Genomic DNA, 18,426 nt, shown 5'->3' with positions numbered 1-18,426 from the left:
AAGGCATGCAAACTCTCTATTCGCCAGACGCATAGATATTCTAGCACTCAAAATAGGTCTAGAGTTAGCTTGGAAGACGGAAGACGGAAGACGGAAGACGGAAGATAAGACACTTAATTAAGACTCCAAATTTGTAATCCCATTCAAGAGCTTAGTAGATGAGCGGTCAGTAAGGAGTTGGAAATATTGACGGAGAAATGACTTGGAGTTGGAAGCCATTAATCTGTGCACGTCATAAAGAGAACAAATAAAAATATTAGAGCGAGAATTAGAGAGGGGTCCCTGAAACAGACACTTCGATGTTCAAATTAGAATAATCCAAAATTTAGGAAAAAGATGAATAGTAGAACAGTAGTATGGATGTGTGTGCGTGCGTGTACCTGGCCAATGAAGAATATCTTTTTTATACCGTCTCTTATAACCTCCTCAATAATAAGATGTTAGAGAATGCCCGGTGTTAGAATATGCTGGGTAGTGAAATATTCCTTGACAAGTAGCCATTGTTCTCTGACAAATGGTTGCGATTCTTTGACAATACTGCCTCTTAGAGGGAGTATGATCGGCTTGAAGTTGATCGGATTTATGCTGGGAGGTGTGCCCTTGAGAAGTGGGGAGCTGAGCCCCGTAAATCCAACTGGCTCTGTGGCCGATCGTATTTATGCTAGGAGTCATTTCCGTGAGAATAGGGAGAGTTGAGCCCCGTAAGTCCGACCGACTCTGAGGTCAATCGGATATATACTGGGAGCTATGCTCATAAGAAGTAGGGAGCTGAACTTCGGAGGTCTGATCGACTCTGCGATCGATTGGATTTATATACTGAGAGTCGTGTTCATGAGAAGTGGAGAGTTAAATTCCAGAGGTCTAACTGACTTTAATTTGGGGCTAATTGAATTTATGCTACAAGTCGTGCTCATAAAAAACTAGGAGTTGATCCCTGTTAAAACTGATCTATTTGGTTACGTACATCCTAACTTTAATTGTCATATCATTTTGACTATTAATTCTATATTAGACTACTCATACTCTGCTGTATCAACCAAGTCACTCACGGCCTTCAAATTAATGTTATCAAAGGAGAATTAAGAAGTCCAAACCCCATCTGTTATCCAGGGAGATTGTTATGGGATAACAATATCTCCTAACTCTTAATCAATACATTGGATTATTCATAATTGAGCCAATGTACTGTCACCCATCCATCTACGGATAGCTAAAAGATGAGATGCATTTGTTTAAACGAGCGAATGAATTAGGCAAAATGGTGAGATTGGAACGAGTGAAAGCTTCTGAACACAACTCTTTAACTAATTTACAATTGCTCCCCTTTCCTTCCTCAATTTAACAAAGCTAGCTCTCTCGCGACGACCAAATGCCTTCCACGCTCCACAAGCTCTCTTCTTCCATATGATCCGCCATCATCATCATCATCGTCGTCAGTTCCTCAGAAGCTCCACCGCGTCCAAGTGATTCTGCCCACCCATCACTCATCTCCTCAATCCCACCACAACCACCGTTCGCGAAGGAAGCCGACGAGCCCTGCGGAGCCCAAGTCATTGCTCGAACCGGCCGTTCCAAATTTCCCTCCGTCGGAGATGTGACATTTACCGGTGCGGAGGAATAACTCGCCGCCCGGATCCTCTCGGCCAGCCAAGGCACCCACAGGTGCCGTATCACGTCCTTGAACTGCTGGCTGTCGACGTCGCACCGGAGCTGTTTTGCGTGCTTCTTCACTCTCGTCCTCCAATAGTTCTTGATCTCGTTGTCCGTCCTTCCCGGCAAACACTGTGCTATCTTTGACCAGCTACACGATCGATATCGATATCGATATCGAAATCGTCATCGTCGTCAATATCGTATCGTCGATAAGATATGATAGTACCTTTTCTATCTCGAACAAATAACTCACCGGTTTCCCCAACGAGAGTGAAGCTCCAGGATGAGGAGTTGCTCTTCCGGCGAGATGTTGCCGCGGCGGACGTCGGGACGGAGATAGTTCAGCCACCGTAGCCGGCAGCTCTTCCCTGTTCTCTTCAGCCCTGCAATAAACCAAGAGCTAGCTCCTTATAAATAAATATATATATTAATATTCCAGCAGAATTAATAATAATCCCTAGCTAGCTAACTAAAACTCCTTGTAATCGTTGACGACTGACCTGCACTACGGGCCAGTGAATTCCATTGGCCTTCTCCATGATCGGCAATATAATTCACCATCAGAAGGTCTTCTTCCACACTCCATGGCCCTTTTCTTAGCCCCACCTCCTCCTCGCTCATCCTTGTCGCGGAGCCACAAGTTTTTGCCTTGCACGCCATGGCTAGCTTCTCAGGTATGAACGGGCTCCGCCTATAGATGAGCGGAAAGAAGATGGAGAAAACGGCGCTGGTTCTGGTTGGGTGCTCCGAGATGAGGTGGTGCACTGGGACGTTATATAGATCGGCTTGTGCAATCAAACTCCTCGATGGATTTCAACACAATCACTGCCACTGGTTCTAGTTTAAGTTCATTTATTGAATTATAAGCAAGTTTTAATATTATCCTAACCACCACTATCAAATTATAAATTCTTTATGTCAATCAATTAGTTTTGGATATAGACAGGAGAGGTATTTTAGGAATAGGATATGTGATTTGTGTTTTGTAAAATTTGATTTAGATAATACCCAAACTTGCTTATGGTATTCAGTAAAATGACGTTGAATTATTAGCCTAAGGCAGAGGCTTTGAACTTGAACTTGTACTAGTTTAAGCTCAGTAAATCCGAAAATGGAGATTGGCTGGGGATGTTGTAAGGTCAGAAGTTTGACTAATAGGAGCTGCAAATTCTTGGTGGTTATGTTATTTGTTTAATGACGCTGAAAAAAACAAGATTTTCTGGTTGGTGGCTTCGGAAGGGTTGACTTGCATGATGCAATTGAAGCGAGTAAGTCAAACCAGTGAGCTGGATGGTTGACCATCAAAGGAGCTAGGGAACAAGGGATGGATTGATGACATTTATTTAACACCTAAAAAACTAAGGTCCGAAATCATAGAGTTTGCAGTAACCACACTCTTCACGGGGAATGAGATGTTAGATTGCATTCGACGACTTTATGGGCATAATTAATTTGAAAGAACAAGGATGTTTGAAAAAGTTTTTTTTTTTTTTTTTTAAAGTTAACAATCGTTATCCAATTTGTTGGGTCGATTAATTTTAAGAATAATCAATCCGATCCTTTAAAAATTTTCAAAAATGTCTTGATTTGTTATTCCATTAAAGAAAAATATCGATATAGCATAACTAAGAATTAAATTATAAATATTTAAGAGATTATATGTGCTTTTGTTGTGTCTTTATTATTGTGGTAAAAGATGAATATGTTTGTCCTCAGCGCTCCGTCAATCCGTCCCAAGGTCAACACGGAGGAGGTAAATCACGGGTGGCTACTAACCTTTGGAATAGTGACTAACACATAAGGGAGGTATTACCTCAGTATTACCGAGATTCAAATCTCAGACTTCATTATGGTAATATTTCATGTGCTAATCACTAGATCCATCCGAAGAAACACTGTGCCTTTATTATTGAAGGCTAAGAAGGTTACCATTTTTTTATAATTATTTTTATATCATTAGCCATGCTTGAGAAATAAAATAATATCCTATGTACACTAGATAACAAAGTATAGAGCGGAAGAAAACTTTTAGGAGACTAAGCATTGAGTGTGACGGTAGGTATTTCGATTGGAATCCATTAATTTTAGGATGACGAGTTTTATTGATCATCCGAATAAATTATAATTTTTATTGAAGAAAAAAATCTCTTATTATCCGAGGCCAGTGTCCGTTTTTATTAATTTTGTTATGCAGGATCATAATGTACAGTATTTTCTCTTTTAAATATCTGTGAGACTTGATCCCTTGTTAAGGGTGGTGGGTGAGTTTCTTTGTTACTTTTATGTTATAGAATATTTTAGTTCATATTACTACTAATTTTTATTTTCCCTAATTTTCTATCCTCGCTTCTTTTGGGATGTATTTTTAAACAATTATTAATTATGTATATTTTTTATAACCAACTAGAGGACTTGTATATACAAAATCTTACATCAATTTAGGAATCATTTTTGATGTAATAATATTCTCTATTTTATCAATATTGGTAGTAAAAGGTGAATATACTCGTCTCCAACGCCCTCGTCAATTCGTCACAGGATTAACACGGAGGAAGTAAATCACGGGCGGCTACTAGCCTTTGAAATAGTGACTAGCACATAAAGGATACATTTACCTCGATTTTACCAAAATTTAAACTCCAAACCTCATTTTTTTTTCTCTATTTTATCAACATTTTTCATCATGTAGAAGATATCATTGTTCTATGGGATAAAAATGATTCACCTAACTATACGTTGTGACTCTTCAAAATGAGAGTCCTTTTGATAAAAATGTCATTGACACCATACAAGATGCCAGTGATACTCTTGTTGTTTCTTTTTTTCACGAGAGCAAGTTTGTCCCTTTAAATAATGCTAGCGTGACATAGATTAATATTTCTTATCATTTAGTCATCTTTATCATGTAAACCAAATAATAATATAGACATGTACTTGTTAAATTACCGACTAGGAAGAAATGATAAATCAAATAGTGGTGGTTTATATGACAAATGATCTTATCTGAAATTTGAGTCAGATAGATCGTCAAATGAGGTGGATAGAATATTAATCGAATCGTGACATCTCGAAGGAGGGAGGAGGGAGGAGGGAGGAGGGTATACTGAGATGACTTTTATATTGATCAAGTTGTTAGAAGTCCTCTAGTCAACGCTACCTGTAGCCAGTGATCGAGTTGCCCCGGTCTATGCTACCCCGATGCTCGAGACAGATCCTGTTGGAGCAATCTTACTCTAGACATTGTTCACTGTTGATATTTGGTTAAATAAGTTTAAGTTAGACATTATTTGTGATCTAACATAAATGTTGAGTAAGCAGGTACGAAGAAAAGATCAAGTATGAAGAATTGACAAGGAAAGTCCAAAAAGATAGTCTTGGCGGATGAAGTCCCGGAGGTGTGGCCTCCTGGCAAAAGGAGACTTAGCATGACAAAGCTGAAAGTAGCACTTGAAGGTAAGCGCAAGGATGAGGAGCCGTGGAAACGGAAGCATCCTAAGGGCACAAGGCTGATGGAATATGCTTGGAGGCATAAAGTCTAAGCTAAAGGAATGGTTTAAGTGTAAAAAAAGAAATATGTAAAGTGTTGTAAATCTCAGGTTGTAAAATGCTGTAAATCTCAAGTTATAAGATACCAGTCGACTGGTACTAGGTAACAAAATGAATAGAGAGTAGCTAGACGGATTGCAGCCCAGTACTAGTCGACTGGTACCGGTACCAGTTGACTGGCAAGTGACCGTTATGGAATGACGACAGAAAATCTCACCAAATCTTAAGTACCGTTGAAGCCCATCAGTTGATTGATTGGTACATCAGTCGATTGATGTCAGGAAAAACTATAAAAGCAATTCTTGGAGCTTGGAGAAAATGGTTACTTACTGTTCTAATCGAAAGTGCTCTCCAAGTGATTCCTAAGCTGACAGAATCTCAGTCTCCTCATCCTAAGCTTAGCTCTCATCTTGTAAGAGTAAGAGATAATCGTGTAAAGGTTTCTCCACCTTCATTCTTGGTTTGAAAAAGAGAAAGTCTTAGTGAAACTTGATCGTGTGGGTGTGTGCCTTGGATTAGTCACCTCAAGGTGGTGGAGACCAAGTAAATCGAGGAGTTAGCATTGTTTTCTTAGTATTTCATTATTTCTATTCTATTCTATTTGCTTCCGCTAACAAGTTGTAGGTGAAAATCGAAAAAAAGATATTCACCCCCTCTCCCGGATGCAAAAGTCCTATTAATTGGTATCAGAGCCCAGATCGCATCGAAAGAACTCATCGTCAAGATGACGTTTCAAGAGGGATCTAGCAATGCTCGACCACCTTTCTTTGATGGCAACGACTTCGTATATTGGAAATGTAGGATGTAGTATTACTTAATGAATGATATTGAAAATTAATTTAGTGTTGTAGATGGATTTGAGAACCCAAAAGATGGGTCGGGAGCACCTCTTCCAACCAAAGATTGGACAAAAGAGTGTTGGTGCAATCATACTCTGGAAGTTTCAATGTGTTGACAATTATTTAAGTTTAGGTTAATACGTTTGGATCTAACATGTATTGTAAGTTTACAAGAAAAGTCCTTGTAGATCAGAAGACATAATGCAAGGTAAGAGAAGTCCAAGTACGTCGACGACAAGATTTTTGGCTAAAGAAGTCCTTACAGGTCAGAAGGCCGGATGTAAGGCAAGAGAAGGTCAAGGACCGAAGTCTTGGCAAAAAAAGTCCTTGCAGATTAGAAGGCCAGATGCAAGGCAAGAAAGTCCAGGGAACAGACGTTCATCTAACATGATGTATTTATTATAAGAAATATGTATTAATCCACTTGCTATTAATTGGAAAACTAGTAATCGATTGGTAAATCGATTGAGACGCGTGGTTGTGAAACAGAGCGTTTCTAGATCGATCAACCAATCGATTGGATGAAACTAATCGATCGATTAACCAAGCTTCTGCGCGAAGCACAGAGAGCTCCTGGATCAATCAACCAATCGATTGGAGTAAACCAATCGATCGGGCGATCGATTGAGGAAGCTTCTGCGTGAAGCACAGAACACTGTTGGATCGATCAACCGATCGATTGGAGTAAACCAATCAATCGGTCGATCGATTGACGAAGCTTCTGCACGAAACACAACATGCTCCTGGATCGATCAGCCGATCGATTGGAGGAAACCAATTGATCGGCCGATTGATTAGAGGAAACCAATCGATCGACTGATCGATTGAAGAAGTTTCTACGCGAAGAGCTCAGCATGCGTTTGAATCGATCCAGTGATCGATTGATGAATTCAATCGATTGAAATACTGACCCAATCATTGAGGTTCGAACCAAATGATCTACACCGTTGATCTTAACATGATGACGCTCAACGGATACTTTTGAATCGATTGGAGATATACCCAATCAATTCATGGCGACAATTATGTGAGAAATGACTATATTTGAAGATGTTTAAAAGCTCAAAAATAGAACGCAACAAAGTCTTCACCGCAAATATACTATTCTATTGCTCTCAAGTGCTCAAAAGCTTTCAAGTGCTCAAGATCTCTCAAGTGTTCAAGAACAAGTTTAAGCTCTCCTTCTTGTCATATTTTCAAGTTGTACTCTACAAAGAAGAAGCTATTCCAAGTTTGTAATCATCTTCTTCTTCCTTGTAGTAGCTGTGAGTTCCTTTTGAGAGAGAGAGAGAGCTGTAAATGTGTAAGGTTTCTCTATCTTCGGTGTAATTCTGAGAAGAAGAAGTTCTATAGTGGAAGAGTGACGGTGGTGTGGATCCTTGGACTAGTCACCTCCTTGAGGAGGTGGATACCAAGTAAATACAAGAGTTAACATTACCTTCAAGTTTCCGCCGCGCAAAATCAAGTCAACGAAGAAATCGAAGTGAGCCATTCATCCCCCCCTTTCTAGCTCAACCGGTTCTAACAAAGTGATGGCAAAGAAGGCCCAAGCAAATGAAAAGGCCACAACAACCCTACAATGTGAACTCTCAAAGGAGCAATTAAGCAAAGTAGGACCATTCAACTCCGCCAAAGAGCTTTGGGAAAAACTCATTGAGTTAAATAAAGGATCAAGTGAATTAAGGAGGGCCAAGAGAGATCTCTTGTTGGGGCAACTTCAAACCTTCACCATGAAGACCAATAAGACTGTGAGTCAAATGCATAGTAAATTCAAGGAGATAGTAAATGAGCTTCATGTAATAGGTGAGAAAATTGACAATCAAGACTTAGTAAGGTATGTTCTTTAATCTTTTCCTAGAACCACCTTATGGGCATCAATGGTTGATGCGTATAAGGTTTCTAGAGATCTTTCTTTAGTTAAGTTTGATGAATTATTTTGCGAATTTGAACTTCATGAACAAGCTAATGTGTCTTCGAAAGAGAAAGGTATATCTCTCATTGTAGAAAAGAAGGAGAAGAAAAAGAAAAAAGAAAAGAAGGTGGAATCCTCATCATCCGAATCTGAGCAAGAGTCATCAGATAAAAATGATGAAATGTCGGCAAGTGAAGTGACTCATTATGTTAAGAAAATGATGGGAAGAACAAGAAGATTCACAAGAAAGGATGTGAAGAAGATGTTTCAACCCTCAAAAGGTAAAAGTAGTCAAAGTTCAAGTTTTAACACTAATGTCATTTGTTATGGATGTAATAAGAAAGGACACATCAAGCCAAATTACCCGGAATTGAAGAAGAAAGAAGAAAGAAGAAAGAAGAAAAGGAAAATAAGAAGAAGGAGAAAAAGAAGAAGGAAGCCATAGTGGCCCAAGCTACATGGGATACACTAAGCATTGACTCATCGGATGAAGTGAGCTATGCCATGTTACTTGACATATGACATTTATGGTGTTTGAAGATGACAAAGAAGGATTAAGCCAAGAGGAAGTGTCAAGTGAAGAGGAGTTAAGTGATGAATCATCATCAATTGACGATGAGGTAAAAGAATCTTCCAAAGTAGAATTTCTTTATAAAACTATTGCTCATCTCAAGAATGCTTTTGTTAAATCACAATCTAAGGTGAAGACCTTAAAGGGAAAACTTAAGTCTATTTAGAAATGATGCATGTACATCTAGTGAGTCAAGTATGCTCGAGGAAGAAAATGAAAAATTAAACAATGACATGATTGAACTAAGAGCATGTTTAGAGAAATTCATAAATGGATCCAAATATCTAGATATGATCATTAGAGACCAAAGAGCCGTTTACAACAAAGCTGGAATAGGATATAGACCTAAGGAAAAGGAAGTTGCATACATGTCTCTAATCAATGGTACTAGAAATGATGCACTTAAAAACAAAATCAAGAAGAATCTTAAAGGCAAGGTAAAACAGGCTTGGGTGCCTAAGAAATATTTGAATGACATTTCTGAATCAAGTGCATGGGTACCAAAGAGTTGTGTGTTTTATGTTGCTTAGGTAGAAGAGAAGAAGGATGCAAGTATGTGAACTGTGGATAACAGTTACTCAAGACATATGACTGGTGATGTGAGCAAGTTCTCCACAATAAATTATATAAAGAAAGGAACAGTATCATTTGAGAATAGTGGAAAGCTCAAAATTATAGATAAATGTACAATTGAGGTATCATCTACAATTAACATTCATAAAGTTCTATTGGTTAAAAATATGGAGTTTAATTTGCTTAGTATTAGTCAATTATGTGATACCAGATACAATTTAGAGTTTTACCCCGATAAGTGCTTAGTTAAGCACAAGAGTCTTGAAATATTGTGTTAAAAGGATATAGAAAAATAAATCTCTATTATGTTGACCTTTCATATGTTTCTAACCCTTCTATTAAGTGTTTGATATCAAAGAAGAGGAAGGATGAATATGACATAGAAGACTTGGACATATCAACATGAAGAACATAGCCAAGGTAGCTAAGATGGAGCTAGTAAATGGGCTACCAAAAATCAAGTACATCAAGGATAAATTGTGTGATGCATGCCAAGAGGGTAAGCAATCAAGGTCATCACATAAAGGTAAAACTTTAATTAGTACTTTATTACCATTAGAAATATTACACTTAGATCTTTTTGATTATCATAGAACACCTTCCTTGATAGGTAACAAATATTATTTGGTGATAGTTGATGATTACTCTAGATATGCTTGGGTTTATTTCTTGAAACATAAGTGAGAAACTTTAGAAACAATCATAGGATTTACCAAGAGGGTAGAAAATAAAAAGAACCTAAAAATTATAGAATTCGGAGTGATTATGGTGGAGTATTTGAGAATTTGAACTTCTCTAGGTTTTATTTAGAAAATGGCCATAAGCATGAATTTTCTTGTCCAAGAACACCTCAACAAAATGGTGTAGTGGAGAGGAAAAATAAGTCTTTACAAGAGGCAGCTAGGATCATACTTAATGCATACTCCTTACCTAGCTACTTGTGGGCCGAAGTAGTTAATACCGCATGTTATATCCAAAATCATATCTTGATTCATAAATTTTTAGGAAAAACACCCTTTGAAGTATGAAATGGAACAATTCATACAATTCATTATTTTAAAGTCTATGGTTGTAAGGTCTATATTCTTAATACTAAAGATGACTTACAAAAATTTGAGGCCAAGTCAAATGAAGGAATCTGAGTTGGATACTCATCTACTAGTAGAGGATATAGAGTATACAATAAAAGGACTCAAACGGTTGAGGAATCATCCAATGTTGAATTTAATGGGTCTACTAGCACTTATCCTATGAAATCATCTATTGATAAGGATATAATTGAACAAAATCAAAACATTACTCAAGGAATACATGACCTGCATTTAGGGGGTATTGATCAGGGGGAGGAAGAAATGTTTTGGATGATGAAAGAAGCAATGGAAATGATAAACATCATGAAGGTGATGATCCCATAATTTCTAGGACCTTAAGGCATCATCAAGATCATCCTATTGATCAAGTAGTTGGAGATGTTGCACAAGGGGTAAGGACTAGATCCTACTTTAGAGATCATACTAGTCAAACTGCTCTAATATCACAATTTGAACCAAAAACAATTGATGAAGCCTTATTTGATACAGATTGAATTCTAGCAATGCAAGAAGAGTTGAACCAATTTGAAAGAAGTAACATATGAGAATTAGTTACAAGACCCAATGATAGTACAATTGTTACAACAAAATGAGCTTTAAGAAATAAATTGGATGATTAAGGAAAAGTCACTAGAAACAAGGCTAGGTTAGTAGTTAGGAGTTTCAATCAAATTGAAGGACTTAACTATGATGAAACCTATGCTTCGGTCACTTGATTAGAGTTCATCTGAATCTTATTAGGATATGTTGCTCATATGAGTTTCAAACTTTATCAAATGGATGTGAAATAGACATTTCTTAATGGGTTTATTAAGGAGGAAGTCTATGTAGAACAACCACCTGGGTTTGAAACCATCGCTTACCCAAATCATGTTTATAAACTTAAGAAAGCCTTATATGGGTTAAAACAAGCTCCTCAGGCTTGGTATGAAAGACTCTCATCATTCTTAATTTCCAAGGACTTTAGAAGAGAAACAATTGACCCAACTTTATTTTTAAAATCTAAGGATGAAGACATTTTTGTTGCACAAGTTTATGTTGATGACATCATTTTTGGTTCAATAAATAATGAATTTCTTCATGATTTCATTAAACACATAGAAAGTGAATTTGAAATGAGTCTAGTTGGAGAATTGAGTTTCCTTTTGGGATTACAAGTCAAACAAACTAGTGAAGGAACCTATGTCTACCAAACCAAATTCGCTAAAGAAATTGTCAAGAAATTTGGGTTGGAAAATGCTAAAGGAGCATCTACTCCTATGGGAACTAATACCAAGATAGATAGTGATCAAGAAGAAAAATTAGTAGACCCAGAGTAATATAGGAGTATGATTGGTAGTTTGTTATACTTAACCGCTAGTAGACCTGATGTACTATTTGCGGTAGGTATATGTGTAAGATACTAATCTTGTGCCAAAGAATCTCACTTAGTAGTAGTACAGAGAATATTGAGATACATCAAGAGCACTCTTAATGTAGGTCTTTGGTACCCTAGGGCTTGGAATTTTGACTTGATTGGGTACACCGATTCTGATTATATGTGTTACAAATTAGATTGGAAAAGTACTAGTAGTGGATGTCAATTTCTTGGTTTCTTGGATCCTTTCTAATAAGTTGGAGTAGTAGAAAATAACCTTGTGTTGCCTTGTCTACCACCGAGGCCGAATATGTAGCTATGGCTAGTTGTGTAACCCAATTACTTTGGATGATGTATGTTAGGACCTTCGGACGCGGCTAGAGAGGGGGGTGTGAATAGCCGACCCCAAATTCACGTTTCTTCCTACAATTTTAGTTAGCACAGAGAAAATAAAAGATAGAAACGAAACAGGAGAATATCAAACCTCAAACGTGACGATATAACGAGGTTCGGAGATGATACTCCTACTCCTCGGCGTGTCCGTAAGGTGGACGAATCCTATCAATCCGTCGGTGGATGAGACCCCGGAAAATCGGCTAATAAAAACTCCTTCTGGGTGGAGAAACCTTGCCACAATCTCTCTTGCAACAGCAAGATCGGAGTACAAAGATAAAGCAAGAAGCCAAGAACAATATGAATGTAAAAACACTAGTTTGCTTGCCTTCTCGTCGACTGGTGATGAAGGAACCACTTCACGGATGCCAATAACAGCAGCAACTGATCAGTTGGAGTCCAGCCGAGGGAAGCTCACACGAAGCTTCAGCAGTGGAGAGCTCAACAAAGCTCAGATCGCAGGAGCAAGAAAACAAGAAGAAAAAAAACTTCACTGCCTTCAACCTTGATTTATAACCTGAACCTGCGAAGAAGACAAAGAAGACACAGAAATCTAGTCGTTGTGACTTAACGGCTAGGCCTGGACCGATCAGGCCATAGCCTGATCGGTCCAGGAACTCCAGACCGATTAGGCCCTAGGCTGATCGGTCCCCAGACCGATCCCAACTCTCACAGAGAGTTGGTTTAGGGCCCTGATCGGTCTGTGGACCGATCAGGCCATAGGTGGATCGGTCCACAGACCGATCCCTCCTATTCCTTCTCCCAATCTGTTTGGTTACTGATCGGTCACCAGACCGATTACATGATCCACAGTGAGAATCAGTGTATCACTGGATCGGTCAGCAGACCGATCCAGATACCCATAGTATCACTGGATCGGTCAGCAGACCGATCCAATTTCCCAGCCTTAAACCCTAACACCTTCCTGATCTAGAGAATGAGCTACCGAGCCCTCTCTGACCTAGTCCGGAGAACGAGCTACCGAGCCCTCTCCGACTTCCACGTCCGGTCCAGAGAACGAGCTACCGAGCCCTCTCTGACCTAGTCCAGAGAACGAGCTACCGAGCCCTCTCCGACTTCCACGTCCGGTCCAGAGAATGAGCTACCGAGCCCTCTCTGACCTAGTCCGGAGAACGAGCTATCGAGCCCTCTACGACTCCATCCAGTCCAGAGAACGAGCTACCGAGCCCTCTCTGACCTAGTCCGGAGAACGAGCTACCGAGCCCTCTCCGACCTCCCATGCCAAGCTTCCATACTTGGACTTTTCCCCGTGCCCAGCTCCCTGCTTGGACTTTTCTGTGCCAAGTCTCCATACTTGGACTTTTCCCGTGCCAAGCTCCCTGCTTGGACTTTTCCGTGCCAAGTCTCCATACTTGGACTATTCCCGAATCAGGTCAACTCAAGTCGGGTCAACCAGGTCAACCTTGACCAAAGGTTGCACCCACAATCCCCCAAGTTCCTATTCTTGTCAAACATGAAAATATAACTTCTCTATTCTTGTCAAACATCAAAATATACCTCGAGTCAGGTCAACTCGAGTCGGGTCACCCAGATCAACCTTGACATAAGGTTGCACCAACAATCTCCCCCTTTTGATGTTTGACAAAAACCATAATCAAGTTAGGTTAACCCGATAACCTAACTTAGGTTTTCCAATAGTTCTCCAATGTTCTTCCTTGAACATTCTCTGAACATTCTCCCCAAACTCTAATGTTCTTCCTTGAACATTCTTTGGACATTCTCCCCAAACTCTAATGTTCTTCCTTGAACATTCTCTCCCTTTTTGACACACATCAAAAGGGGTGAATCAAGGTTAAGAGTTTCTTCCTAATGAAAGTCCCATACCTTTCATTGAAACCCTTAATTTCCCCCTTGATACTAAAATCAACAATCAACTTAGTGATAATCCCATATCACTCATCCTCATAAATCTTGACGAGTAAAAACTCCCTCTAAAAATCAACTCCCCCTTTACCAATAGGTAAAACTCCCCCTAAAGGTCAACTCCTCCTTGACCATTACACCAACAATGTCTTGGAGAGTTTCAACCCTTTAGAAATCTAAAACACCAACTTCCACAGCTGAAATTTCAGACAACAGTCGAAAATCAGCATTTTGGCACGCTATGATCGGTCACCAGACCGATCAAGACTCCACTGGATCGGTCACCAGACCGATCCACACTACCCTGGATCGGTCCAGTGACCGATCTAGACTTCCCTGGACCGATCAGAATCTTCTCTGATCGGTCCACAATTCTCTGATAAGAATTTCTGATTTTTCTCCCGAAATTCAGAAACCCCTAAAAAATTATAAAAAAATCTAAAAATTGTAAAATTTTGAGGATACATTCCGCATAATATATATTATCATGGAAAAATAGTTTTCTATGAAAATAACTCTCATTTTTTAATCTTGATACAAAGTTCGAGAGACTTTGAGATAGCTCAAGCTTTGTATCAACTTGCTCAATGATAAATGCTATCACTAGAAAAGCTTCATCAAGGTTTTTTAAAATCAATTTTGAAATGATCTTAAACCATTCAATTTAGGACCACAATCTTAGGGCTAAATGTACATGACTTGTACACAAGTTTTCCCTATGATCCTCAAATTCGAATTAGGCTCATCTAGGTACAAGAACTATGCACCTTGATCCTAACTCATAATCCTAATATCTCACACACATCTAAGGTGTATCAAACACATCCAAGTCAATTTTGATGTGAGATATGAGTTTAGGTCATCTTAAGCTAAGTTCTCATGCATTTTCTAAATAACAATTTGATCTCCATATCAAATTATGTTTCTATCCTTAAATCAAATTAATTGATCATAAATGCAAGAGATGATGACATGACATAAAATAATATCATAAGTGGAAACATGTGCCAATGTCATGATGTCATGTCATCAAGTATGAAACTTAAATAAGGCATGACATATAACTAATCTAAGCATTATCATGACATTTCAAATGATAATAAATAAATATAATGTCATGACATGACATATGGCAAATAACATATAAAGGTATAGAAAATACCTAATTCTAGCCTTAGTTGCCATTTTTGATAATTTTGATTATTTTACCATAAATTCTATATTCCTAAGTGTAATAGACCTAAAATCATATACTAAAGATTTTTAGATCACTATGTGCCAATTAGATTGACCCTAGAAAACTCCTCAAATGTGGTTGGCACATCCTAATCACCTTAGGAATAATTTTTAATTTTATTTTCAAGGCTTGATTACACCTTGAAAATTCCTAAAATGCCACCTTTTGCCATGAGTAGGTTAACTACCTATCCAATTAAGGTTGGCACACCCTAAACCATCTAGCATGAAGGGATCACGCTCCTAGGAACCCAATACCTATTTGATCTCATTGGGTTCACTAAATATTCACTAGGGATGACTTCCCTAGCAACCCTCCTAATGACCCTCCTAGGCTTTAAAGCCTTGGTCATTTGGGACTCATCAAGATCAACTCTAGGGGTGACTCCCCTTGTGACCTTGGTGATGGTCTTCTTAGCCCTAGGTCTTGTTCCATAATCGAATGGAACATTATGATAAGCGGGCTTGACCACTTGAGACTTAGGTTCGTGACCCAAACCTCTCATGTCCTTGGGCTTTGATTTTTGACCCTTAGACCCTAGAGTTGACTTCTCCAAATTCTTAAGAGCCTTTTCTAAAGTGTCAAGTCTTGACCTCAAGACTTGATTTTCCTTCTTTAATACCTCAAGCTTTAATTTTCCATTTTTCTTTGAGGTATTCCTAGGCATATGTCTAGTTGTTTTGGGATTCCTATCTAGGTTTTCCTTAACCTTAGATGAGTTAACTCTAGGGTTGACATTTCTAGGATTGTCCTTATCTAGGCTAACATGTTTGGCACCTAAGCACATGTATCGGTTTCTATGGTTATCATGCTTATCACTATTGACAATTGCAATAAAACTACTAGCATGTGTCTTATTAGAATTGCAAGAATGTGCCTTAAAGGATACCTTAGGGTTTGCCTTAGCTCCCCCCATAGATGTGCTTGGTCTCTTGTTCTTGTGAGGTTGCCTCCCCCTTGGACATTGACTCCTATAATGTCCCCTTTGCTTGCATTGGAAGCACACCACGTGCTCCTTGCCCTTGCGTATCGGGACTCCGACTTCCTTGACTTTTGGTGCCGGTGGAGTCTTCCTAATCCTCTTTGGACATTTACTTTTGTAATGCCCATATTCCCTACACTCAAAGCACATTATATGTAATTTACTTGAAATTAAGTTGCTTGAGTTACCTAGGGTTGAGGATGGATATAAGCTCTCTCCTTCATCCCTTCCGGAGGTAGAGGCTTCTTCTTCTTGCTCCAGTCTTGAAGAAGAACTCTCATCCTCTTCTTCCTTAGATGTTGAGTAGCCCTCAACTTCTAATTCCATACCTCCATGATGTGAGCTACTTGGCTCACTTGACTCCTCTTCATGACTTGAATTGGAGCTCTCCTCATGGAACTTAGCCAAGTTGTTCCACAACTCCTTGGCATTGTTGTATCTACCTATCTTACACAAGATATCATTAGGTAATGAAAATTCAAAGATTTTCGTTACCTCGTCGTTGATTATGGATTGGTGGATTTGTTCCTTCGTCCATTTCTTCTTCTCGAGAGGTTCTCCTTCTTTATCCATCGGAGGAATAAAACCTACTTGTACACAATTCCAATTTACTAGGTTAGTCATAAGAAAATACTTCATTCTTACCTTCCAATACGCGAAGCCATCGCGATCGTAGAAGGGTGGAATCATGACGTCTTCTCCAAGTTGATCCATTCTCTAGCTCGTGCTCCCCCGGGTGTTAATCCGACGAAGAGCGACCTTGCTCTGATACCACTTGTTAGGACCTTCGGACACGGCTAGAGAGGGGGGGTGTGAATAGCCGACCCCAAATTCACGTTTCTTCCTACAATTTTAGTTAGCGCAGCGGAAATAAAAGATAGAAACGAAACAGGAGAATATCAAACCTCAAACGCGACGATATAACGAGGTTCGGAGATGATACTCCTACTCCTCGGCATGTCCGTAAGGTGGACGAATCCTATCAATCCGTCGGTGGATGAGACCCCGGAAAATCGGCTAATAAAAACTCCTTCTGGGTGGAGAAACCTCACCACAATCTCTCTTGCAACAGCAAGATCGGAGTACAAAGATAAAGCAAGAAGCCAAGAACAATATGAATGTAAAAACACTAGTTTGCTTGCCTTCTCGTCGACTGGTGATGAAGCAACCACTTCACGGATGCCAACAACAGCAGCAACTGATCAGTTGGAGTCCAGCCGAGGGAAGCTCGCACGAAGCTTCAGCAGTGGAGAGCTCAACAAAGCTCAGATCGCAGGAGCAAGAAAACAAGAAGAAAAAAAACTTCACTGCCTTCAACCTCGATTTATAACCTGAACCTGCGAAGAAGACAAAGAAGACACAGAAATCTAGCCGTTGTGACTTAACGGCTAGGCCTGGACCGATCAGGCCATAGCCTGATCGGTCCAGGAACTCCCTGATCGGTCTGTGGACCGATCAGGCCCTAGGCTGATCGGTCCCCAGACCGATCCCAACTCTCACAGAGAGTTGGTTTAGGGCCCTGATCGGTCTGTAGACCGATTAGGCCATAGGTGGATCGGTCCACAGACCGATCCCTCCTATTCCTTCACCCAATCTGTTTGGTTACTGATCGGTCACCAGACCGATCAGATGATCCACAGTGAGAATCAGTGTATCATTGGATCGGTCAGCAGACCGATCCAGATACCCATAGTATCACTGGATCGGTCAGCAGACCGATCCAATTTCTCAGCCTTAAACCCTAACGCCTTCCTGATCTAGAGAACGAGCTACCGAGCCCTCTCTGACCTAGTCCGGAGAACGAGCTACCGAGCCCTCTCCGACTTCCACGTCCGGTCCAGAGAACGAGCTACCGAGCCCTCTCTGACCTAGTCCGGAGAATGAGCTACCGAGCCATCTCCGACTCCATCCAGTCCAGAGAACGAGCTACCGAGCCCTCTCTGACCTAGTCCGGAGAACGAGCCACCGAGCCCTCTCCGACCTCTCATGCCAAGCTTCCATACTTGGACTTTTCCCTGTGCCCAGCTCCCTGCTTGGACTTTTCCGTGCCAAGTCTCCATACTTGGACTTTTCCCGTGCCAAGCTCCCTGCTTGGACTTTTCCGTGTCAAGTCTCCATACTTGGACTTTTCCCGAATCAGGTCAACTTAAGTCGGGTCAACCAGGTCAACCTTGACCAAAGGTTGCACCCACAATCCCCCAATTTCCTATTCTTGTCAAACATCAAAATATACCTCGAGTCAGGTCAACTCGAGTCGGGTCACCCAGGTCAACCTTGACCTAAGGTTGCACCAACAATGTATACCTTAGAAGATTATGAGCTTCACTACTCCAAAGTTGTGTTGTGTGATAATGTAAGTACCATCAACTTAACCAAAAATCTAGTGTA

General features: G+C 39.9%; 1 protein-coding gene across 1 annotated transcript; it reads right to left on the bottom strand.

Annotated features, from left to right (window-relative positions):
- Nucleotides 1–1,182: 1,182 nt before the first annotated feature.
- LOC122039578 (transcription factor MYB2-like) lies at nucleotides 1,183–2,477 on the bottom strand. The gene is made up of 3 exons (XM_042599136.1): nucleotides 2,154–2,477; nucleotides 1,907–2,036; nucleotides 1,183–1,801 (listed from the first exon to the last, which is right to left on the bottom strand). The coding sequence occupies exons 1-3, from the start codon at nucleotides 2,311–2,313 to the stop codon at nucleotides 1,348–1,350; spliced, it is 744 nt and encodes a 247-aa protein (XP_042455070.1). The 5' UTR covers nucleotides 2,314–2,477; the 3' UTR covers nucleotides 1,183–1,347.
- Between the last annotated feature and the right edge of the window lie 15,949 nt (nucleotides 2,478–18,426).

The sequence above is a fragment of the Zingiber officinale genome, chromosome 2A, assembly GCF_018446385.1.
Source record: "Zingiber officinale cultivar Zhangliang chromosome 2A, Zo_v1.1, whole genome shotgun sequence".
Classification (NCBI taxonomy): domain Eukaryota; kingdom Viridiplantae; phylum Streptophyta; class Magnoliopsida; order Zingiberales; family Zingiberaceae; genus Zingiber; species Zingiber officinale.
Note: the sequence above shows the minus strand (reverse complement) of the source record. Positions and strands in the feature narration are given on the sequence as shown.

Coding starts and splice junctions, on each gene's coding strand:
- LOC122039578 (XM_042599136.1), bottom strand. CDS start 2,313: ATGGCGTGCAAGGCAAAAACTTGTGGCTCCGCGACAAGGATGAGCGAG. Junction 2,037..2,153: donor TTCACTGGCCCGTAGTGCAG/GTCAGTCGTCAA, acceptor GGTTTATTGCAG/GGCTGAAGAGAACAGGGAAG. Junction 1,802..1,906: donor CACTCTCGTTGGGGAAACCG/GTGAGTTATTTG, acceptor TCGATCGTGTAG/CTGGTCAAAGATAGCACAGT.